Consider the following 24,249-nt stretch of genomic DNA (forward strand, 5'->3'; position numbering starts at 1 on the left):
CCAAGTCTCCCGTTTCCCCTGGGAAACCCCCGTTTTTACTTACCTTTTCCCGGTGGTCCCCCATATCACTTCGTCTCCCGTTTTTCTCCGTTATTTTCTCCTGCCAGCGGCCTTTTTTTCTGATTTGCCCTTCTATGGGCCCAAAAAATGGCTGCCGGCGGATTCAAAAGTCGCATCTACACATGACCGGAAGTGCGTGGATGCGACTTCCTGTGTCGGCGGCGGCCATTTTGGTGCCCATAGATGGGCGGGCCGACACCGGAAGTTGCGTCGACGCACTTCCGGTCATGCGTAGAAGCTACTTTTGAAGCCGGTGGTGGCCATTTTTTGTGCCCATAGAAGGACAAAGCGACACAACTTCCGGTGTCACACGGCTGCCAGTCCCGGATTCTGCAGTCTGGGACTTGGAAGGTAAGACACCCACCCACACACACACACTTACCCTCATTGGTTTTGCGCAACACGTTGACAATGTCCGTAGGCTCTAGGCTCAGTTCGTCAGCCTGGGCAGCAGAGTAGGTCTCAATGCACTGCACCTGAGGGCAGTCTGTGAGGAAAGAGGGAGGGACAAAGAAAGAAAGAAAGAAAGAAAGAAAGAAAGAAAGAAAGAAAAAAAGAAAGAAAGAAAGAAAGAAAGAAAGAAAGAAAGAAAGAAAGAAAGAAAAATAAGCATTGGCATAAGGTACAAGGAGGTTTACAGAAATAGGTGAAAATGATGTTCCGATAATTGGACACACAATCATGGAGGAAGAAACACACACACACACACACACACAAATAGTTCCAGGGGGAGGCAAAGTAAACACTGAGAGCAGGTTGGACACAGACCTGTTCCTCAAAAAACAATGAGAATAGTACATATTGCCTTGTACTGCAGGTTCTACAAACGCTAGAAACTTGCTCTCTTTTTCTTATATATAAAACTTAAAAAATGAACATTGGGAATCTGGGGATTATGGTTCATGGCCAGGAAGGGGAGGAGGGTCCTGCCCTCAAAGAAATAACTTACAGTGGTACCTCTACTTACAAATAACTCTACTTACAAATTTTTCTACTTACAAATGGAGCTCAGTCCGCCATCTTGGATGCAGTTTAGATAGGATTTTTTCTACTTACAAATTTTTAGATAGGGTTGCTTCGACTTACGAATTTTTTCTCCCAATGCATTCCTATGGGATTCGACTTACAATTTTTTTCGACTTACAAATGTGTGTTCGGAACGCATTAAATTCGTAAGTAGAGGTACCACTGTACTAGTTACCAGTAATTGATAGGAACCGCAGCTCTAAGGTGAGGGCGTCATTTTACACTGGTGAGCTTATGCAGCTTACAATTGCGAGGCTTACACAGACCATGAAGAAAAACATTTTCTGTCACAGTTAGCTGCTGATCTATAATTTTAAATCTCAATGTGGTTTTCGTTATGTATGCTGTGTATAATTGCTGCAAACCGACTTGGTTTTTTTTTATTAAAAAAATGAAATTGTGGTATACAAGTATTTTAATAAACAAATCCAAGAAAATCAGTGTACGTGGGGGATGACCACCATCCCTCTTCCAGCACCACTATCCCAATTCAAATCCCACCTCTGAAGCAGTTAGAGTGTCGGGCTATGACACACTACATACCCTTCAAGCACATTCAAGGAACATTCTTTCCCCTCAAATAATTCTGGGCCCTGTAGTTTACCCCTCACAGAGTTACAATCCTCAGCAAATCTGAACGTACTATGACACCCAGAATTCTTTGAGGGAATGAACAGGCTTTGAATGGACTTCAGAGGTATAGTGTGTACAAAGTCTCAGACCAAGATCTTGGAGACCCGAGTTCAAATCCTCGCTTGGCAGTGAAGCTCAGTGGGTAATACTAGGCCAGACACCTTCTCTAGGCCTAACCTATCTCATAGGCTTGTCAGAAGGATAAAATTTGGGGTGGGGGTAGGGACACACTCCTCTGAGCTCCTTGGAAGAAAGGTGGGATCTAAATGTAACAAGAAAGCAAATAAATTCTGCTGGCAGTAAATGACAAGAGCGGATTTTGGGCAGTGTGTACATGAAACCAATGTGTCTCACCCCAGTCCTCATAGATGGTTTCCTGTTTGCCAACCGACTGGGATTCATGGCGAGGAAAAGCCCCCATCCAGCGGTGCATATCTGACCTGAAACCAAATGACAAATCCATGAAAAGCATCTTTTGCCGTGGTGGGCTGGTTCTGGAAGAGATGGATTCTTGCAACTGTGGTCCTGCAAGAATGTTGTTGTTTTGGAAAGTGACTTGCTCCATCAGAACGACAGGGAAGCCCCTGGGCAGAGTTTGCACGCAACACAAAGCCATGATATGAGACACCACGGTTGAATCAACCATAGGTTTGCATTATGTACGAACCAGGACTTTAGCTAGTTGTCATTTTCTTCCCTAATCCCACGCCCAGCCTAATCTCTGCCACTCACTGTGTTGGGGCACGGCAGAGCCGGTCACTGTTCCGTCCTTGATGGTTCTCAAGCAGCGTCAGGTAGAAGCTGTTCTCCGCGCTGTGGCTTGTGGAGGATTCCCAGCAGCCCTGGGCCTGGACGAGAGAGCGGTGAGCATAATCCAGCACCACAAAGCGCTCTGAACTGCAGGAGAAGTGAAGCAGAGGAGAAAACCTATAGCAGAGGGACTGCTAAGCCACGATGTGTACATATAAGCTCCCTTTCTTTGCAGAAAACATCATCTTGAAAAATGGCTTCTATTCCTTCAGCAAAGTGCATAAACAGACTGGTGTGTGCATTGCCATGGTCACACCCCACAAGCAGCCAACACTTGGACAATCTCCGCTCTCGTTAACATTACAGTAAAACCTCAGTTGTCAAACGTAATCCATTCCGGAAGACCGTTCAACTTCCAAAACGTTTGACAACTGAAAACTGAAAGTGGAAGCCTCAATACAATAGGGAAACTTCAAAACAGAAGCCGCCTAGCACATGCTGTTTTTCAGCTCACCTCTTCCGCTGGGTGATGAGCAGCAGGTCGTTGAAGAGGTACAAGTAAATGGGGACCAGTTTGGGCTTGGTGCCAAAGAGGGTGCCCCGGTGCACCACCTCCAACAGCTCGCCCTGTTTCAGCAGCTGCCGGCTCTGGGAGATGATGGGAACTGCCTGGATCAAAGAGAAATCAAAGCACAATTGGGAAAGGAGGTCCAGAAGCTTCCCAAAACAGGCCACCAACTTGGATTACTTTCTGCTGAGCATTTGACGTGTGTGTGTGTGTTCAAGTGTCAGGTCAAATGTTTTTTAGACAGCATTAACTTCATCCGATCAAACACAAAGGTGCTTTAATTATTTACAGGTTTTACACTTACACTAATTATTATTTTTTAAAATAAAAACAACAACACTGCTATTGTGAAACAATGAAATTAACTTTTTCTCTAAGCAACAGGAAGTACCGTACTTTTCCATGTATAGGACTGCTGTTTTTCATGCTAAAAAGAGAGGGTCATCTTATACCATGGGCAGTACATATGGTGGACGTTAGATTGGTTGCTGCCGAGGCTGTCAGCGGCTATTGTGCATGGTATTGGCTGCTGTGTCAATGGGTGGTGTTGATTGGCTGACGCTCCTGTAGTTGGGTGGTTGATTGACAGCTTATGCAGGCAATGTGACAGATGGGAGGCGGATTTAGCTCAACAACCTTGGGCAATCCTCCGCAAAAAAAGCTCAACAACATTGTCCCCCCCCTTTTCTTAAATTTGAGTCCCCCCAAATAGGGGGCGTCTTATAGACAGAAAAGTATGGTAAGCTGTCTAGAACTGCGAGTGATTAACTAACAGCTCTGGGGTTTCTTTTGCTTTTATCCTGGAAGAAGCGGGTTAGCCTTGAGTCACAAAGTCTAAAAACACCAAAATTAAAAACAGAAAGAAAGAGAAGCAATGGCAAAGCCTCACTTTTTTATTTTTTAGAGGTGGTTGCTCTAAGTGAGTAAGTAAGGCCAGTGGGCTAATTTCTCGAGCATCCCTGACATCAAAGTTTCTGGGCATATTTGACAAAGAGTTGGTGGTCAACTGGCAATATTTAACTGGTCTATTAAGAACAATAAGGAGATCCCTCCTTGATAGGCCAATGGCCCATATAGTCCAGCATCCTGTTCTCATTTTGGCCAACAAGATGCCCCCAATGGGAAGCCCATTCAGTAGCAGGACCTGAGCACAACACGATTTTCCCCTCCTGCAGTTTCCGCAACTGGAATTCAGAAGCACACTGCCTCCGACAGTATACATATTCCGCTAATTAATTAGAATGTGTATACTGCTTAACTGTAAATAAGATGTTCAAATGGTCCACAATGTCTATTAAAAACATGAATTTTGCGATTATTATTACATTTACGTGCTGCTCTTCTTCCAAGGAGCTGAAGGTGGTGGCAGATAGGTAATGCTATTTTCACAACAACCCTGTGAGGTAGGCTAGGGTGAGGGATAGTGACCCTGCCCAAGATCGCCCAGTGAACTTCAAGTCCGAGTGAGGGTTTGAACCCTAAATTCACGGATTGCCAACGCTCCAATCACATGGGTAGCTCACCGATTCCAGGGAACACGATCAAATGACTTATTATTTCCCAGGGTTGGGCAAGGCACAGTTGTAAAGGAGAGCAAGATATTCGGAAGCAAGCGGAGAAAAATAACGTAATGCGCTCTGTTACGCTGCTTAGCACAAGTTGCAAAGAGGAAGAGGCGCAGCAATGTTTTCATTCCGCTCTTTAGGCAGGCAGAGAGCATCAGGAAAGAGCCAACTGGAGTGAGCCCAAAGGCAAGGCAGAGAGCTGAAGCCTTCCTGACCTTAAGCTTGTCAAACTCGATCTTGCTGGCAATGTGGATGAGCTCCTCCATGTGACGCATGCGGCCCACCTCAGAGTTACATTCTTCTATTATCTTGGTCAGAGATTGAGGGAATGGGAAAACGAGAGAGAAGAGAAAGTCATGTTACTTGTGGTCATTGAGAGACCGCTGATCTACCACAAAGGGAAGGGAATGCTTTGGAGACAGGCGGTATTAAAAATATACAGTACAAACATGCAAATATCTGCAACAAAATGCAGCAGTGTGCAGTGCTCCAGCCAACCGCACCCTTTCCAGAATACTCCATTCCATTCCACTCTTCTTGGCTAGTAAACATGCTCAATCCTCATCGGGGTAAATTTGGATCCGTTTTTCTTCCAGATCTATTTTTATTTTGTACTTCTGCGAAACTTGGGATTTCACCCCAACTAGTCTGAAACATCCCTCTTGCTTCACCCTCGCCCCCATTCTAGCTACATAGCCATTGGCACTTAGCGCCTGACTATTGGGAGGGAGCAGGATTAAGCAGAGTGGTACAAACAAGGCCATGGCTCAATAGCACATCCGGTGCTTTGGGTGGCAAAGATTCCAAGGTCAACCGAGGGCATCTCTGGTTTGAAATGATATTCGGTAGCAACACTGGAAAAGATGCTGCAGAGCTGCTGCCAATCACAATACCAGGTTGATGGGACCAATGGTTTGACTCCGTCTGAGATGGCTTCATAAATTCAGATTATCAGTGTCATCCTCACCTTGGAAACAGAGGACAAAGCTTTCATGGCGTTCTGCTCTCGCAATGAGCCTTCTTCTGTCCGACGTAGGATATTCTAGGAGATACAAGTAACGATAGAGGGGGAGGAAATTGGGCTTTTGGGTGACCCTCTGCTCTTAGGCACTTGGACAAACTTTTTTTTTCAACTTTCTAACTCCCTCCTACATTGACAAATCTGTCACACAACCTCTGCGATTTGCAGAGGATTCTGGGAGAGCATCTCCCATTTGCCCAAGGTGCCAATAGCACTTCTGCTGGACCTCGCTGAAGACTTGCACTGAGCGTGCCTCAAGGAAACTCTCAACGCTCTCCCTCTGCATCCACACATTGCGGTGGAAGATAGATAATGGCAGATGCTTCCAGCTCTACGATTCTATGGCTCTATGAATGTCTCCAGAGTCCCCACCTCTATGAGCATCTTGATCCGGGTGATCCTCTGGAAAGGAAGCAGCAGGAAGGACATGAAGGGGAGCCGTTGGCATTGGGGGAGCTCCTGGAGCCGGGTGACGACAATGGCAAACTGGGGGTTCTTCTCCCTGAGAAGGAAGAGAGGAGGCAGGATTGGAACAGGAAAGAGGACTATGCCTTCTGGCTGCAGCGCCACCTAGAGAGGGGAGGATGGAACATGCCCAGGTTACACCCAGACTACAGCAGCACATTCTACCTGCCTTTCAAGGTGGTTCAGAAGCTTCCTCTGTTAGAAAACACAGCTGCCTCATTACTTGAGAGGGGCAAGTGATGGGAGCATATGAAGGCTATTCTGTACCGGCTATGCAGGTTCATTTCCAGAGCTGATTTAAAGCGCAGGTGGTTACCTTTAAAGCCCTAAACCAGGGCTAGCCCTCCAGATGTTGTTGAACTGGAGAGCCCTTGCCTGTCAGTGTAATAATAATAATAATAATAATAATAATAATAATAATAATAATAATTTTATTTATTACCTGCCTTTCTGCCTGACACAGGACTCAAGGCAGCTTCCCAATAAAAATAGGAACCATTCAAAACATAGAAAAATTGGTAGCCAATACTGAGCTCAATGGACCAAAGGTCTGTCTCTGTATAATACAGCTACTTATGAACACACAAGCAAGCAGCTATTCCATCAGGTTGCAGAGCAAAAGAAGAAGAAGGGCTGTTTCAGTGCCTCCACTTCTGACTTTGCCTCAACCGTCACATAGCAGGCAGCCATTCCACAGAGCTACCTGAACTGTCTCCATCCCAGCTGGTCAGTATTGGAAGGGCAACTTTAAGAACTGGTGCCTGAGCTTGTTTTCATCCTCCTCCCTCCTCTCTCATTTTCCCTTTCATGTCATCTCTTCTAGATTCTAAGCCTGAGAGGGCAGGAGCCACCTTAATACTGTTTTTCTTTTTCTGAAGTCACTCTGGAATACCTTTCAGCCCAAACAGCACGGTTTTCAAATGCTCTAAAGACACAATCCGAAATTGCTAGACCAACCGCAAAATAAAGAAAGAGATTATTTGGTGAGTGGCCTATTCCCACCGAGAGGCCTTTGAAACTATCAAGAGTATCCCAACAGAACTCCTTTTGCTTCCTTCTCTCTTTCTGCCACTCACATGAGGCTGCTGTAGGTCTTCTCTTGGTACAGCTGGTTGCGCACGTAGTCAATGTAGACCGAGAAGTTCTGCTGTGCGTGTGTCTCCACTATGTCACAGACGTCCGAGATCTGCAGGCTCTCGGCCAGGCGTCCTTCAAGATCATGCAGAAATCTGCCAAAGGGGAAGGGCTGGCATCATGAATAGCCATATATATATATATATATATATATATATATATATATATATATATATATATATATATATATATGGGATTCACAAGAAGTGGGGAAGGGGCTGTAGGTCAGTGGCAGAGCACATGCTTTTCATGCAGAAGGTCCCACATTCAAACTCAGGGTTGCAAATGTCCCCAGACTCGATAAAAGGCAGGCTCCTATTTTCCTGCGTAATCATAGATTAGTTTCCTTTATTTTTCTGGATAGCCCCATGGCGATATAGGGAAAGGGGATAGAAGAAGGGAAGAGGAAGAGGCGGAGCTGACCTTTCGCTGACCTCCTTGACTTTGCGGATGTTGGAAAAGAGGGTACGGTGCTCGCGCAGAAGGATGGTGGCTGTCAGGTCCCGCGATTCCATAAAGTGCTCGATCAGCAGTAACAGGGAGCGCAGATAGGAAGCCTCGGAGGTCACCACCTCAAAAAGGCTCTGGACATGGCAGAGAGGCAAGAACCATGGAAAGGGGCATCAGTGGGAGGAGATGGGCAGGACTCATCACAACCATGGTTTGCTTCGCCTGTCACACTACGCCAAACCATGGTTTAGCACGAACGCGCAGGCTCCATAATTGGAGATTGTGGCCGCTTCAACTCTTTCCTGGTCATTCTGCTATTGTGCCATGCTGAGCTAGGCAATTATTTGGCTCAGAGTGTCACTATCCTGGACAAATCACAAGTTGTAAACCATATGACAAACCTTGGATGCAGCTCATGGTGAAGTCCGAAAAGGGCTAAGCCATGAACCAGGTATGGGCAACTCGCAAACCCCAGTGATTCATTAGTTCAGCATGGCGCAGTTTCAGATTAACCAGGGAGGAGCAGATTGGATGCAATCTCCTCTCTGGTTTGGAACAGCATGATGCGCAAACCAGGCCTGTGTGTGTGATGTGACAGGACCATACCTGCCAAGTTCCTGCCGGAAAAATAAGGGATAGGCAGACTGGAAGTAGCGCTGCCGGCATTTTGGAACTGGGTAGAGCAGCATCGAAAGTCGCTTCTGAGCATGCTCCGCCCAGTTCCAAAATAGCTGCACCACCAGAAATCGCTTCTGCGCATGTCCAGAGACTCCAGACATGTGCAGAAGGAGCCTCCCCCGGCCGGTAAGTAAACCGGGGGAAAACAAAAAAAATTCGTTTTTCCAGCTGGGAACGGCTGGAAAAATGGGGGTTTCCCAGGGAATACAGGAGACTTGGCAGCTATGGACAGGACACAGCTACTCCTACCTATTCTATTTATCTTTCACTAATTGATTACTAAGAACCATAAATAGTGGCATGCCAAGAAAAGCAAACCTATCTACCACACCTCCCATGATGGGCTAGTTGAGAACCCGATTAACTTGCATATGTAAAGTTTGGATTTTGTTTGTCCTAGGGTAAAATCAATCCATGCTTTTCAAACACTGATCAGAACCCAACAATCCATAGCTGTCAAGTTCTCCCTTTTTTTAAAGGGAAATTCCCTTATGCTGAATAGGCTTCCTCGCGAGAAAAGGGAAAACTTGACAGCTATGAACAATCTCATCTGAAAGTGTTCTGCTTCCTAAGGTTTAGAAGGAGCTATTAAAACACACAAAACAAACACACGCAATTCATGAGCAGCTACCCTTTTGAAAGTTGTGCACAAGCAGCTGCCAAATAAATCCCAAATTCCCTCAATTATAAAATGACCCCATTAAAAAAAAACAACAGCTTAGTGGGGTGTTTTAAGATAAGCCCGTCAACCGATTTGCTTGACACTAATGGGTCTCTTCCAATGCTACAATTCTTTGGTTCTCAAAGTGTTCTGGGCTCAAAAAAGTTCTTCATTTGGTCGCTTTCATTCAGTCTGAGGCTGTGGCTCAGCAGTAGAGGACACGCTCCGACTGTGCACAAGCTCCCAGATTCAGTCTCTGCCCATCTCCAATGACAGGATCTCATAGTGGCAGAACTGCAGGAGATCACTCTGCCCGAGGCAACAGCCAACTCACCTCCTGCATCTTCCTCTCTTCGGGGCTGATATTTCCCAGAAGGCCGCTCTCTCGCACAGCGGGCAACTCCTGCCAAAGCGTGCTGTGCGGGATGGGGCCCCGAGGCCCCGCGGACCCTTCACCAGGCGAAGGGCCCCCATAGTCAGAGCTGCTGAAGCTGCTGTTGCGGGGGACCGTTTGCCGCTTGATCTCCTTGGAGATGACAGCCTGGCGATATGTCTGGTACAGGGGCTCTGAGGAGGGAAGAGATGGAAACGAGTTTCAAAAAGAGACATGGAACCCCTCCAGACTGGTGGGTTTTGTTTTTGTTTTTTGCAAATGTATTCTGTATTGCATCAAATATTAGTGCATTAGTAGTTGATTTGTGCTACTAGGCATCATTCCACTTTATTAGCTGTTCCGCAAGGCAGGACTAAATAACCCCCCAGAGAATTTCCTAAAACCAGAAGCAATCTAATGGAAGCTGAGGGTCGGGAGATATGCGCCAGACAAAAGGAGGAACTTCTTCACACTGTGCATGGTTAAACTCTGGAATTTGCTCCACAACACTGTTGCTGTATTAGGCAGTATAGAAATCTATGAAATAAATAAGTAAGATGTAGTGATGGCCAACCTGGAAAGCTTTTAAAGAGAGGAGTGGAGGAGGATAAGTCTATCAGTGTCTAATAGCCATGACAAGTTATGTTCTACCTCCACTTTCAGAGACCATAGGTCTCTAAATACCAGTTGGTGCGAATCACAAGTGAGGAGAGTGCTGGTCCTGCCCGGAATGGGGCACCTAGTTAGCCACTGTGAGAACAGGATGCTGTACTCAATGGGCCTTTGGCCTGATCCATGCTCAACCCTTTTCCTGCACCAATTTCCCACTTACCATCCTGTAGGTAAAGTCCCCAGTCAGGGCCCTTTGGGGATAGCACTGAGCAGTGTCTGCAATGAAGGAGAAGCAGAAAGAAACTAATTGGTAAATTATCTTAAGAGATGATGCCTTCCTGGTCGAACCGAGGATGATGGAGCAGTCAGACTGCAGGCTTGTAAGCTCCACTTTTTTTTTAATAAATCACCTTTAGGAGCCAGATGCAAAAGAAATACACTTGGAAACAACCCACTGAGTGCTTCTGAGCCCATTCTCAGCCTGGGAATTAGTTTTCAGTCCCAGAACTAAGAGTTCTTACATATACATATGTCAGTCCAGGTTTTCCCCAAGCAGTTTTCGTTTCAATGAGATAGAAGGAACCTTCTTGTTCTGGCAATTGCTAAAAAAAAATTTGAGTCCGAAACACTTGACTACCTTGGGGAAGCATCGTAGCTCAGTGGCTGAGCATCTGCTTTGCATGCAGAAAGTCCCTGGTTCAATACCCAACATCTCCATTTAGGACTAGGAACATCCCATGTCTGAAACCCCAGGAGAGCTGCTGCCAGCCAGTGTAGACTATATTGAGCTAGATGAACCAATAGTAGAATGGACCTGGTAGAAATTTAGGCACATTCAGAGATTCTCTGGACAGGCAAGGTCAGCTAAGTGAGCATACAAACAGAATGCATGACAATCTCTCTCTGTGTGTGTGTTTATGGCACTCTTTAAGTCCAGCCTCCTGCTTCAACAGACACAATTTGCAGAAGACGGTATCCCAACTCCATACTCTGATTGATGCAAACAGACCCTCTGCCCTCCCAAAAGCTGGTGGGCTACACTGTAGAAACCTGGAGTGATCCAACCAGCTCTGCAGAGATAGCATTGCACACTTCACTTTGCTTAGGTTACAGCTCTCTTGAGGTTCAATCTCCACTCCAGAAGGCAGCGGCTTGTACAAAATGGGGCAAGCTGACTCAAATGTAATGCCTCACTTCCTATATTCCTATATCCACTGTGAATCACCCAGAAATCTGGGCAAGCCCATCACAACACCCCGCAATCAAGCTCAGCATCCTCTTTGCACATAAGTACTCGTGGACATCTTTCATTCAGGATTTTGAGGGCACGCGGAAGAACACCAACGCACCCGCCATTTGGGGTCTCCGCATCAGAGTCTCCAGGAGTCAGGCATTCATTTTCACAGCCATCTGGTGAGAGAGAAATTTTGCAGTTAGTTGAGATTGGAAAGGGAGCAGAGATAAAGCTATGTGTGGGCGTATTGCTCTCACTCTCTTTTTTCTTTTTTAGGTAACTACCGTACTTTTCCGTCTGTAAGACGCCCCTATTTTGGGGGGACTCAAATTTAAGAAAATGGGGGGAGATTGCAGAGTTGTTGAGTTTTTTTGTGGAGAATTACAGTACCCAGGATTGTTGAGCTTTTTTCCAGGGGGGATTGCCAAAAGCCCCAGAAGCTGCCAATCGCACACCCAACTGCCAGAGCGTCAGCAAATCAACACCACTCATTGACACAGCAACCAATAATAACATGAAAAATAGCCACTGACAGCCTCGGCAACAACCAATCAAATGTCCACCCTATGACTAGCCATGTATAAAACGACCCCCACTTTTTAGCATGATTTTAAAAGAAAATAACAGTCTTATACATGGAAACGTATGGTATATCTGCGAAAGACCACAACATAAAGGGCCACCTCCAGACAGGAGGATTTTTTGTCGTTGACGCAACAATAGTGCTTTTATGAAAGATTTACCCTGGACCTGTTCTGGACATTGTTCTGCTAAGTTTCCTTCCCCATTGTTTTTGCTGCCTCTTTGCCTCATTTATAGCATGCTCTCCCCAGGGAGGCCTGCCTGGCCCCAAGCTGGTCACCGTTTCAGCACCAGGCAAAGATAGTTTTCTCTTCAATTTGATTTGCAAATCAAATTGTTGGACTATGCCAACACGGCAAAATTGACCGGAACGCTCAGGAACCAAGAAGACCAAAACTTTAATAAGGAATGGGGGGGGATTATAATTTATCTTGGAGACCACTGTAAACAGATGAAAACATTAGCAGGATTGTAACAACACTTGTAATATAATGGGTATTATGGAGATAATGAACTTATAGAAAAATATATGGGGTATAGAAAAAGATGCAGTAGAAAATATTTAATAACAGGACCCATGGAGGGGATGATGGGAAGTCCAGAGATTCGGATAAATCTCTTAATTGTGCATATGTGTTAGGTTATTTTTATAATTTTATACTTGTAAAATCAAATAAAAATATGTTTTTTAAAAAGATCATTTTCTCTTCCTCGGCATTTGGGCAGCAGCAGCAACAATATCCTATTTTATCTGTTAACTCTGTTTTTAACATATACTGTATTTTCCCATGTATAAGACGCCCCCATGTATAAGACGACCCCTATTTTTTTAAACCCAAAATTAAGAAATTAAGTTGTTTAGCTTTTTTTGGGGGGGGGGAGAGAGATCACTTCCACCAATTGCTCACCTGCCTGCCCGCCACTGCCAATCGCTTGCCACAGCCACTGCTGATCACACACCTCACTGCAGCCAATTGTCTGCCCGCTCACCGCCACCAACAGCCCACCCGCCCACTTGCCGCAGCCGCCAATCACCTGCCCAATTGCCACAGCCACAGCCAATTGCCAGCAGTCCTTGCCGTAGCCACCAATCACACACCCAGTCGCTGCTGCCAATCTCCTGCTTGCTGCTGCCATTAAATCAAACGCCCCCCCCTGCATTCACTATCCATGTATAAGACCAAACCCAATTTTTGCCTTTTTTTAAAAGCAAAAAGCATTGTGTTATACATGGAAAAAGACAGTCTTTGGGGTAATTTTAGTCTTTTGTTATTTTCCTTGCTGGCCAATTGGCTTGGGACCTTTTCAGGAGGCATGGAATATACTGAATAAATCTTAGCCTAACAAATCTCTTAACAGCACCCTTCTTATCCTTCCCAGGCCGCCCCCCTCTCCCGATTATGCCTTTCACCCGCAGGGTGCTGTCGTTACCTTGACAAGCTCCTTCACCCAAGGGCGGCGGTGGCTGGGTTGGTGGAGGAGGCAGGCCTTGAGGCAATGGTGGTGGCGGCTGGGAGGGCGGAGGGGGAGTCATGGTTGTGGGCAACTGGCAGGAAGGGGGCAGGGGGGGCTGGTTCTGTGGGAGGGGGAGGGGCGCCTGCGCCTGGGAGACGGGTGGCGGCGGTGGGGGCATTGAGGGGGGAGGCATGAGGAGCCCTTCCATCGCAGAGATGAGGCAGGTGTCGCCTTGAGCTTGGTTAATCTCTAGCGGGTACTGCAGGGAACTCCGGCGAGAGTAGGCTAAAGGAACTAAGGAGTTGCGAGGCGGTTTCATGGGGGCCTTGGGTGGGATGGCGGGGGGCAAGTCCTCACCGTCCAAAGAGGCAAGGGAACCCACTTTGCTGCGCCGGGGGGGCTTGGGCATCAAGGGCGGGCAGCGCAGCGGAAGAGGCTCGGCGGTGGATCGGTACCCCGTCAAGACCACACCGCCTTCAGGGTGCCCGTTGGCCGAGGGCGGTGGGTCAGGGGGCTTCTTGCTGCGGGGAGAACGGCGGGATTTAGGGGGCCGCCCACTGCAGGCTGAGGGGCTGGGGGAAGATGGGGCATTGAGCACCAGGAGGTGCTGAAAGACAGGCCCTCCCTCATCCGCAGAGGACGAGAGGTCTGAGGCGGGCCCGTCCTCACAGTCGGCCTGCTGGGAATGTGCCGGAACCCAGGCCAAGACCATGCCTGGCCGCTGTTGATGGCAGATGCAGGGGCAGCCTGAGGGGCAGGTAGCTGGCGACTCAATGCCGTTCTGTTCCACCACATGCGACACGGGCTGCTGGGGATCCTCACTGGGATCTGAGGGAAACAGAGAAGCAAAGAAGATAAAGTCCCTACCAGAGGAGAATGGCAGATCAAGTTGACGGATTATGCCGAAATGGGAAATCGGAAATCAGGAAGACCAAATTTTTAACAAGGAATGGGGGGAATTTATAATTTGTCTTAAAAACCACTGTAAACAGCTAAAACCATTAGTAGGATTGGAATAACACTTGTAGTTTAATGGTGACTTTTGGACACAATGGAGATGTAAAAGATTTTGATTATCATAAAAGATGCAGGAGGAAATGGCTAACAATAGGACCCACAAAGGGGAGCAGGGGAGTCCAGGAGATTCTTTGGAATCTTGTTTTTATGTTGGATGTTGGGTGTGTGATTGCAAAATTTTAATGTGAAAAACCAAATGCATAAATTAAAACGGAGAGAAGAGAAGCAACACTGGAGGCCTTGTCGAAGATAATACAGAGCCTCTGCACTGTGAAGGGATACTGCTTTAGATATTGCCATGCACTGAGGCTCAAAGATAAAAGCAGGACAGGAATGGGAGAGGGCGGAATTGGAAGCGAACAGGGATCCTGCGAACAGGGATCGCGGAATTTGGAAAGCTCAAGTAGAGTGTGGAAATTAACAGCTAGGCCAGAGCTTTCCAAACTTTTCACATTGATGACAAACGTTTTAGACATGCATCATTTCACGACACGGTAATTCGGTTTTACTAGCAAACTGGAGGTTAAACTAACCCCTTTCCAGTCCTGGGAGGAGCCCCTTGAGAATTCGCACAGCACACCTACACACTGCAGCCGACACACTAACGCAGTTTGGAAAGCAAAGAGCTAAGGAAATGGAACAAACTGTTGTGTGAATGAAGCTTATTTTAGATGTGTCCCCATCCCACCTCCCTGCAAGGGCAATACTGACACTGAAGAGGAGAACTCCAACAGCTAAGGCCACCCCTCCCTTCACTGGTTGTTAAGGACAGAGGGCTGGTTGAGGGCAGACTGAAGTTGGCAAGGCAGTGCCCCGTTCAGCCTAATGGACCAGCCTGGACTGGTATGCAAACACACTTTGCTTGCACAATTTATACAAGCAGCAAAACAATTCACCATTACTTGGGGCAGAGATTCCAGCTCGGGATGCACGTGGCTTTTGAAGCATCCCAAGGTACAGGGTCAGAGGTTACCTTCCAGCCAAATACATTTTTATTTACCTTACTTTGATTTCTGTATGTTGTATACTGCCTTGCTGCATTTTTTAATGAGTGTGACCTATAAATATTTTAATACCGTATTGGCTCAAATATAAGCCGCGCCTTTAAAATTCAGGGGGGGGGGGGAAAGACAATACTCGAATATAAGCCGCTCCCTTAAAATTTCGCAGGCACTCACACCCATTCTGTTTTACCGTATGTCTGTTTCAGCAGCGATATCGTAAAAGCCCATTTTTGTAAGGTCGCAAATTTAAGCCGCACTTTTAACTTTTCATGGTCAGAATTTGGGGGGGGGAGTGAGGCTTATATTCAGGCCAACACGGAAATAGGGAAGGGAGCCAGAAACAGCCACATAGCCTTATAGCCAAGCTCACTTACCCAACTGCCCCTGCCCCACCTTCCCCTCCGATATCTTCTCTTCCCCATTCTCGGTGACAGGCACCTGGCTGCAGTTCACAGCAGGCTGAGCGGGCTTCCCAGCCTCTTCTTTCTCCGTGTGGCTGAAGCGCACGATGATTTTACGAACGGCGCCCGAGTTCTGCAGCTTGTGGAGCTGCCGCTGTTGGCTGCAAGGGGGATCAGCCGCCCTGGAGCATCCATCATTGACAGCCTCAGTTGAGGAGCCCTCTGGGGGCAAAGGTGGGGTTGGTCCACGGCTCGGCCTGGCAGAGTCCGGCCTGGGTGGCAAGTACGGTCGTGGCCGGGTGGGTGGGCGGGGCTTAATGATGCGCGTGGGTTTCTGGGTCGGAGGGGTCGCCGGAGGCAGGGGGTCCATGGAGGACATCTTCACAGCGGGTGGGTCATCCGCAGCGCTGCCGCCACGACTTCATTTCCTATTGGGGAGGGGGGAGAGCGAGAGTCAGAGACAGTCAAGCAGAAGCCTAAAGGCAGGGGCGAGGGAACGTTTTCTAGCCTGAGGGCCGCATTCCTCCCGAGGGCCACCTGACAGGCTGCCTGGGGGGTGGCTTGCATTTTTTAAAACACTTCCCCACATTAAGCAAATGGAATCATAGAATTGTACATTTGGAAGGGTCATTGAGGGCAACCCTCTGTAATGTTTGTAGGAATCTCAGCTAAAGCATCCAAGGCAGATGGCCATCCAACCTCTGCTTAAAAGCCTCCAAGGAAGGAGAGTCCACCACCTCTCGAGGGAGACCGTTCCACTGTTGAACAGCTCTTGCTGTCAGAAAGTTCTTCCTGATGTTTAGTCAGAATCTCCTTTCTTGTAACTTGAAGCCATTGGCCACTTTCAGACCACTCCCTGCCGTGCTCATCCTATGTTTGCTGCAAAGCCTTGTGTTTTGTTCATGAACACAAGGGAGCATTCAAAAGACTGAATCCCCACCATCGAAAGTGGCTCAGCTTCCTCTATCACTTAAGGAGGGTGGTAGCCCAGTGGCTGAGCATCTGTTTTGCACTCAGAAGGTCCCAGGTTCAATCCCTGGCTTCCCCAGGTATGGCTGGGAATGCCCTGATACGATAGACAGCTGATGGGGTAGACAATATTGAGTTGGGTGGACCAATGGACTAACTCTGTAGAAGGCAACTCTGTAGAAGGCAATGTCAGTTGGTTGTATATAGCTCTATATATACTATATAGAGAGTAGGGACCCTTCTGAAACAACAGTAGAATAGACTGTGCCACTTAAGGAGGGAATCGCTTTTTTAATGCTCTCTCGTGTTGTTTCTTCAAAAGCCTCTCTGCAAATGGAGAATTAGCAAAGCAAGAAACAGGCTAGAATGGAGCCTTTGTCCTTGATGCACACACATTATTTTATTTGCAGAAAGTGCTTGTTTATTTTAGCATTGGGGAAGGATTCACAAATGGTATCCCATTTCACTTGCAATTGTAGCCAGCACAGTCCATTGCACCATCTCGTGACTAAATTCACATCATTCTTTTTAATACAGGCATGGGTCAAGGCTAGGTTTAAGAAGCTGGAGGGGCCCTGGACCCCTTGGGGAAGGGGGGGACACATACTGGTCTACCAGCCCCAATTTACACTGCCCCACAAATGCTACTAGCAGACTCTCTAGCAGCAACGGCTACTAGCAGTATATATTCATGGGAAATTGCATTATCACACTGAATCATACTGGCTGTGTACACATACAGCTAGATCAGGCATTCCCAAACTTCGGCTCTCCAGATGTTTTGGACTACAATTCCCATCATCCCTGACCACTGGTCCTGTTAGCTAGGGATCATGGGAGTTGTAGGCCAAAACATCTGGAGGGCCGCAGTTTGGGGATGCCTGGGCTAGATAGTTCTTTTCCTCAATTCGGATTGAAGCTGGTTTTGGAGGGGAAACACACTATTTCATAAGAAACAATAGGATAGATATGGATTGTCGCTAATGTCACTTTCCAAACCACCAATGGGAGCACCCTGGATGCAAAGCAACTGGAAGTGTGCACACTTGGTGTGGCAAAGATGTTGCCCTCCCGTTCGTTGCTGGACTACAAAACCCATAATCCCTGACCACTGGTCACACTTGCAGGGGCTGATGGGAGTGGTAGTCCTCAACATCCAGAGGACACTACGTTGACTGCCCTTGTTCCCACACAGATGGGCAGCGACTCTCTCCAGTGTTTTGTACTCGGGCTTTTCTCAAGTCCAGGGATTGAAATGGGTGCCCTTGCCACGACAAGCACGTGCTCCGTCACGGAGCTACAGCATTTCGCTCACGGGAGGCTGAGGCAAGAGCCCTGTAGGCAAAGCGGCAGCTTAAAGGAGGGACTGTGTCAACACCCCCTCAACCCCGGTTCAGGATAAAAGTTCTGGGCGTCCGGTTGAATCAGGCTTCCTTCCGGAAGCATTCCAGAGCCATACGCGAGGTCTTGGCAGCGCTTGCCCAAAGCCCTGTCATCCATCGCTTGGACTCGGCCTCCACAACCTCGTTCGTTTCTGCTCTGCACGCAGGCAGCGCATCCTGCCCTCCGGGGAGCTGAAACACGCGGCAGCCCAGCCGACTCTAAATGCTGCCCCCCCCCTTGAGGGCCAGCTGCCAGAACAGGCCCTCCAGCCTGGCTAGCGCACTCCCGGGCGTGGCTCTTGTACTTCCAGCTGGGGAAGTGACTGCAACAGGGCTGGCCAGAGGCTGCCCAAGGAACTTGGAAATAAAATAAAGAGGCAAGTCATAGGAAATGGAGGAGGGGGGGTTGTTAGTCTGACCCTGATGCAAGCAGCAAAGGGGGATGGCAACTCGCCCTATTTTAGGTAAAACAGGAGCATGGAAGGGATCCTCCAGACATCCAGTTTATTGTGCGTCCTTAACGTTTTGCGCTTGGAGAGTTTATACGTGACCCTGCTTTCCATCCTGTTTTGTGGCTGCAGAAGTTTCAGGGCAGAGATATGACTTCAGTGCATCTTGCTCAAACCCTGCAGCTTTTTATACTGCAAATGCTCTGGTTTTGGGTTTTTTGTCCTCCTTTCGTTGCTCTATGGAGCAAGAGCAAACATAAGAACATAAGACGTGCTTGCAGGATCAGGCCAATGGCCTACCTAGTCCAGCATCCTGCTCTCACAGTGAAGCCTGCAGGCTTCTAGGCGGCAATGAAGTCAATAACACGAGGCAAGAATCACAGAATAATTCATACAGTGGAATGACGTGCAGACACACAGCAGGTTCTTATGGAGATGGTCCAGAATAAATCCGCCACTGATGCACTAATATTGCATGTGATGGTATGTGATGCAGAATACAACCCACACAAAAAAGCCCAACTTTGAAGAGCCCTTGTCTGACTAGGATTTGGCAGAACAGGGTTCAAATTCCCACTCAGCCATGAAGCTCACTGGGTGACCCTGGGCCGGTCACTGCCTCTCGGGCTAATGAGGAAGGGGAGAACTATGTATGCCTTGAGCTCCTTAGAGAAAAAGGTGGGATATAAATGCAATAAATAAATAAGAAAATGACCAAGCTATGCATTGCAGTTGCATCAGTGGTGGCCAGCATGGTGCCCCTGCCCAGATATAACAGAATACAACTCCCATCAGCTCCAGCCTGAATGGCTGATAGTTTAAGGTTACCAGACGTCCCCATTTCCCGGGGACAGTCCCCTGATTTACAAATCGGTCCCCTGACAAAAACCTATCATTCCTACTGAAGTTGAAAAGTGTCCCCGGATTCATTGAAAAAAATCTGGTAACCTTATGATAGTTAGGGATGATGGGAGTTGTAGTCCAATAGCATCTGGAGTACTCCTGCATGGCATAATGACATGTCAACCAAAACCAGCTACAGTGGTGGTAGTGAAGGAGACTCTGGTCCTGACTGGGTCCGTGGGAAGGGAAGGAGTATTTTACTTTCCACTCGGAGCCATTTTCCTGCCCAAACTTTCCTGCCCACTCAAAGCTGCTATTCCACCAAAACAACCACCCCCACCGCCGTCTGACAAGTAAAAGTTGTAGCCCTTTTTTCCTCCAGGGCTTTTCCGTTTCTCTAGAGGAACTCACAAAATAGCATTTGCTACTTGACCCAAAGGGACCGTGACACCCACTCCAGTCCCTGCACCTGCCCCCAGCACAAAAACACACCCGAAACATCCCACAATCTTCCATATTTTTGTGTTTGCATGAGAATCACCCTCCCTCCTTCCTTCCTTTCTTCCCTCCCTCCTTCCCCCCCCCCTCTCTCTCTCACACACATCAAGTTTGTAGCCTTTATGATTTACAAAAGATACCTGGGGGGGGGGGAGGAAATATAGGGACTGATGAAATCTCAAGTTATACAGGAGTGGGCACTCAATGAATAAGTGTTTATATGGTCAGGATGCCGAGCTCAACCCTCTCCCTCCAAGGGCAGAAGCGGTAACAAAAACTATGCCAAAGAAACTATTAGTGCAACTGCGGTAAGCTTGCATCACCGACTCCACTAAATACTTTGCCATCCCTCAATGAAGAATGTGGAGGGGGGCAGAGAGAGAGAGAGAACTATTACAGAGAGAACATATCCCTGTATAGATTACCCTCATTTCAAATCCAATGCCACAACTTCTACAGTGGTACCTTGGTTTATGAACACGATTGGTTCTGGAAGTCTGTTCATAAACTGAAGCGTTCATAAACTGAAGCGAACTTTCCCATTGAAAGTAATGGAAAGTGGATTAATCTGTTCCAGACGGTCCACGGAGTACTCAACCTGAAGCGTACTTAACCCGAAGCATGGGTGTAATTGGTTCCGGAAGTCTGTTCATAAACTGAAGCGTTCATAAACTGAAGCGAACTTTCCCATTGAAAGTAATGGAAAGTGGATTACTCCGTTCCAGATGGGTCTGCGGCGTTCGTAAACCGAAGATTCGTAAACTGAGGTGTTCATAAACCGAGGTTCCACTGTATTTACTTCTGAGCCCAAGCGAGTGCCCTTATCAGCTGCATATAAACTCTCCTGGATCAAAAACTGGGCAGGGCTGGAAAGAATGTGCCAGTCGTCCCTTCCAAAATCCCCCCTTCTTGCATCCCAGCAGATTAATTCCCAGGCCGACTGTTCCTTTTTTAAAAAATTGGCCTAGATCTCGATTCCAGAAAACACGTTCCAAACCCTGCCACACAGGGACACACCCTCAAACATCCCCAAGCACACACATACAACACACTCTGCAGGCTTCAGGCTTCCAGCCTGTTCTCCTAGCCTCATCTTACCTGTTCCCATACCCGACTACTGTGAAACCACAGCCAAGCAGAAGAGGGACCGCTGAACACATGCAAACATGCAATCACATACATGCATGGCGGGGGACTGGCGACGGGGAGGTGGGGTGGTGAGGAGGCAGGAGGCAGGAATGAATTTGGGACAGCTGTCTCTTAGGAGACAGTTGCAAGGACGTCAGCTGCTGGGTATTTTGGGCCCGCCATGTGGGTAGAGAAAGTCAGGCTTTGTGCTGGTCAGGAAATAGAACAGCAAGGGAGGCAAAGGAGGAAAGCAAGGGGATGGGCCTGTAGAGAAAGGGTGTGTGCGTGTGTTTGGAGGGGTACTGGTCGGCAACTGGCAGCCATCAAACCAAAACACGGCCAGGGTAAAGTCCTTGTTTGGCCTGCTGCTCCTATTGGGCCCTAAAATCAAATGCAAGAAACCTTTAGCCCCAGCAGGTCAAAGAGGCTGCGAAAATGTCGCACAAGTTGACCCTCCCCCCCCAAAAATTGAATGCAGCTCCTCTTCCCAATTGGCCCAAAAACGTGGCCTCCCCTATACCACCACCACCCCAATCGTATATTTTCATGCATATGAAAATAAAAATCAGTCCTCTGAGTGTGTACTAAAGGGAAGAGAAAAAGGAGAGAAAATCATGGGAGGGAGCAGGATTGGAATGGAGTATCCTGGAAGAGGGAAGAACTGAGCACTCCAGTGTGTGGCTAAGCAGTGGCGGGTTCAAGGCAGCCTCCTCTGCTCTTTCTCACTCCTGCATTGCAGGGGGCTGGACTAGATGACCCTTAGCATCCCTTCCAGCTCTACAATTCTATGATTCAGCTGCCAGCCTCTCTTGTTCTCTCTGTGACCAACCACGATCACCCCTCTGGGCAGCACTATAAGACTGCAGAGGAAGTTGGGAACCTTGGGTCTAGGGGCCGAATGTGCCCCCCCCGGCTCATCTTTATCCGGCCCTCAGAGCTCTCCCCAGGCAAAACCCAGGTCCACACACCCCAGAGCATTTTTGCCTGGTTGGCATGCATCGAAGTTTACTAATAATGCTGGGTGGAGGATAAAGGAGGAGTGTGCGAGTGTACAGTGGTACCTCTACACAGGGCCACAGCAAACAAGATGAATTTTAACAAGGAGAAATGTAAAGTACTACACTTGGGCAAAAAAAATGAAAGGCACAAATACAGGATGGGTGACACCTGGCTTGAGAGCAGTACATGTGAAAAGGATCTAGGAGTCTTGGTAGACCACAAACTTGACATGAGTCAACAGTGTGATGCAGCAGCTAAAAAAGCCAATGCAATTCTGGGCTGCATCAATAGGACTATAGCATCTAGATCAAGGGAAGTAATAGTACCACTGTATTCTGCTCTGGTCAGACCTCACCTGGAGTACTGTGTCCAGTTCTGGGCACCACAGTTCAAGAAGGATACTGACAAGCTGGAACGTGTCCAGAGGAGGGCAACCAAAATGGTCAAAGGCCTGGAAACGATGCCTTATGAGGAACGTCTTAGGGAGCTGGGTATGTTAAGCCTGGAGAAGAGAAGGTTAAGGGGTGATATGATAGCCATGTTCAAATATATAAAAGGATGTCAAATAGAGGAGGGAGAAAGGTTGTTTTCTGCTGCTCCAGAGAAGCGGACACGGAGCAATGGATTTAAACTACAAGAAAGAAGATTCCACCTAAACATTAGGAAGAACTTCCTGACAGTAAGAGCTGTTCTGCAGTGGAATTTACTACCAAGGAGTGTGGTGGAGTCTCCTTCTTTGGAGGTCTTTAAGCAGAGGCTTGACAGGCATATGTCAAGAATGCTTTGATGGTGTTTCCTGCTCGGCAGGGGGTTGGACTGGATGGCCCTTGTGGTCTCTTCCAACTCTACGATTCTATGATTCTATGATACGAATTTAATGCGTTCCGAACGCACATTTGTAAGTCGAAAAAAATTGTAAGTCAAATCCCATAGGAATGGTTACAGGTAGGTAGCCGTGTTGGTCTGAGTCGAAGCAAAATAAAAAAATTCCTTCAGTAGCACCTTAAAGACCAACTAAGTTTATATTTTGGTATGAGCTTTCGTGTGCATGCACACGAAAGCTCATACCAAAATATAAACTTAGTTGATCTTTAAGGTGCTACTGAAGGAATTTTTTTATTTCCCATAGGAATGCATTGGGAGAAAAAATTCGTAAGTAGAAGCAACCCTATCTAAAAATTCGCAAGTAGAAAAAAATCCTATCTAAACCGCATCCAAGATGGCGGACGGAGCTCCATTCGTAAGTAGAAACATTCATAAGTAGAGGTACCACTGTATGTAGAAACTAGCCTCCTGTAACAAAGGTAAATTTTGCCTTTGTTGCTCTGTCACCTTCTGCCTTAAGCTCTGCCTTACCCTGGATAGGTGGCCCTCAGGAGATTCGTGCAGAAGGGAATGTGGCCCTCGAGCTGAAATGGTTCCTGCTTTACAATCTAAAGCACTGAGTGTGGACTGAAAGGTTGCGGAGACTGTCTGCCCCGAAAACCACGTGACTCCCTCCCCCAAAGCCAGATCTTCATCTTCACATCTTTTTGAGATGCCCTTTAGGCTGTGTCTAGGATTGAACCTTTACAAGCCACGGGTTGGGGGTGGGGAGCAGAAGCAGGAAAGGAAACGTCCCCCCTTCTGCTTCTCTGTTCAGAGATGATCTGCTTTATTTGCCTCCTTCATTACCATTCGGGAAGAAGAGCAGGCCTCTCCTTTTAGCAGCAGGAGCGTAGGCCGCAAGAGTGCAGCGGTTGCTACGGCAACCCCGTAGCGGGTACCTTACAGCTGCCCCCGCCACCTAAGGCTTTCAAGCCTTTGCAGCCACAACGAGGGGCCAGAAATTCAACAGGAAAGCTCCCTCCACACCTGTTGAATTCCTGCCTGAGGTTTTTGCAGTCATTTAGTGCACAGGAGCTTTGCTGAGGTGGAGCGAGAGGCTATCCTGCCCCCATTCTCTCTGCAGAGTCTCCTTCCTCCCTCTCCACCCCCTTGGCCAGAAAAGCCTCCGTCTTGATCCTGTCCAAAAACTCTCAGCCCCTCCTCACGCTCCCCACACGCTCATCATATCGATGACAGGGAGGGAAGGCAGAGCATGCATGACCAGCTGAGGAGCAGCGCATACCCAACGCCAACCGGCCGCACGCCAACGTCCCCCGGGGAGGCCGGAGCCAGGCGCCTCCCAGCTATAGTTCCCTCCTCTCCCTTGACAGGCTGCAAAGCTGCGTGCCTTGCAGCTGATCTTCAGCATTTCAATGGCAGGCAGCCCCACCCCCCCTTTCCAGGCTCCCAGGAGAGACACAGCCA

General features: G+C 47.8%; 1 protein-coding gene across 4 annotated transcripts in view; it reads right to left on the reverse strand.

Moving 5' to 3' along the window:
* ARHGEF15 (Rho guanine nucleotide exchange factor 15) overlaps positions 1 to 24,249 on the reverse strand; it is a 53,648-nt gene that overhangs the window by 2,536 nt on the left and 26,863 nt on the right. For all 4 annotated transcript variants that reach the window (XM_060281825.1, XM_060281824.1, XM_060281822.1 and 1 more), the window contains 14 exons: positions 15,663 to 16,117; positions 13,244 to 14,095; positions 11,346 to 11,406; positions 10,217 to 10,272; positions 9,346 to 9,578; positions 7,646 to 7,806; positions 7,165 to 7,317; positions 5,996 to 6,125; positions 5,570 to 5,644; positions 4,818 to 4,910; positions 2,984 to 3,138; positions 2,452 to 2,616; positions 2,074 to 2,159; positions 443 to 547 (listed from right to left, as the gene is read on the reverse strand). In XM_060281825.1, the coding sequence (XP_060137808.1) occupies positions 443 to 547; positions 2,074 to 2,159; positions 2,452 to 2,616; positions 2,984 to 3,138; positions 4,818 to 4,910; positions 5,570 to 5,644; positions 5,996 to 6,125; positions 7,165 to 7,317; positions 7,646 to 7,806; positions 9,346 to 9,578; positions 10,217 to 10,272; positions 11,346 to 11,406; positions 13,244 to 14,095; positions 15,663 to 16,068 (2,731 nt within the window). In that variant the 5' untranslated portion in view covers positions 16,069 to 16,117. The remainder of the gene's footprint in view (positions 1 to 442; positions 548 to 2,073; positions 2,160 to 2,451; positions 2,617 to 2,983; positions 3,139 to 4,817; positions 4,911 to 5,569; positions 5,645 to 5,995; positions 6,126 to 7,164; positions 7,318 to 7,645; positions 7,807 to 9,345; positions 9,579 to 10,216; positions 10,273 to 11,345; positions 11,407 to 13,243; positions 14,096 to 15,662; positions 16,118 to 24,249) is intronic.

This window comes from Zootoca vivipara, chromosome 13 (genome assembly GCF_963506605.1).
Source record: "Zootoca vivipara chromosome 13, rZooViv1.1, whole genome shotgun sequence".
NCBI classification, from domain to species: Eukaryota; Metazoa; Chordata; class Lepidosauria; order Squamata; family Lacertidae; genus Zootoca; species Zootoca vivipara.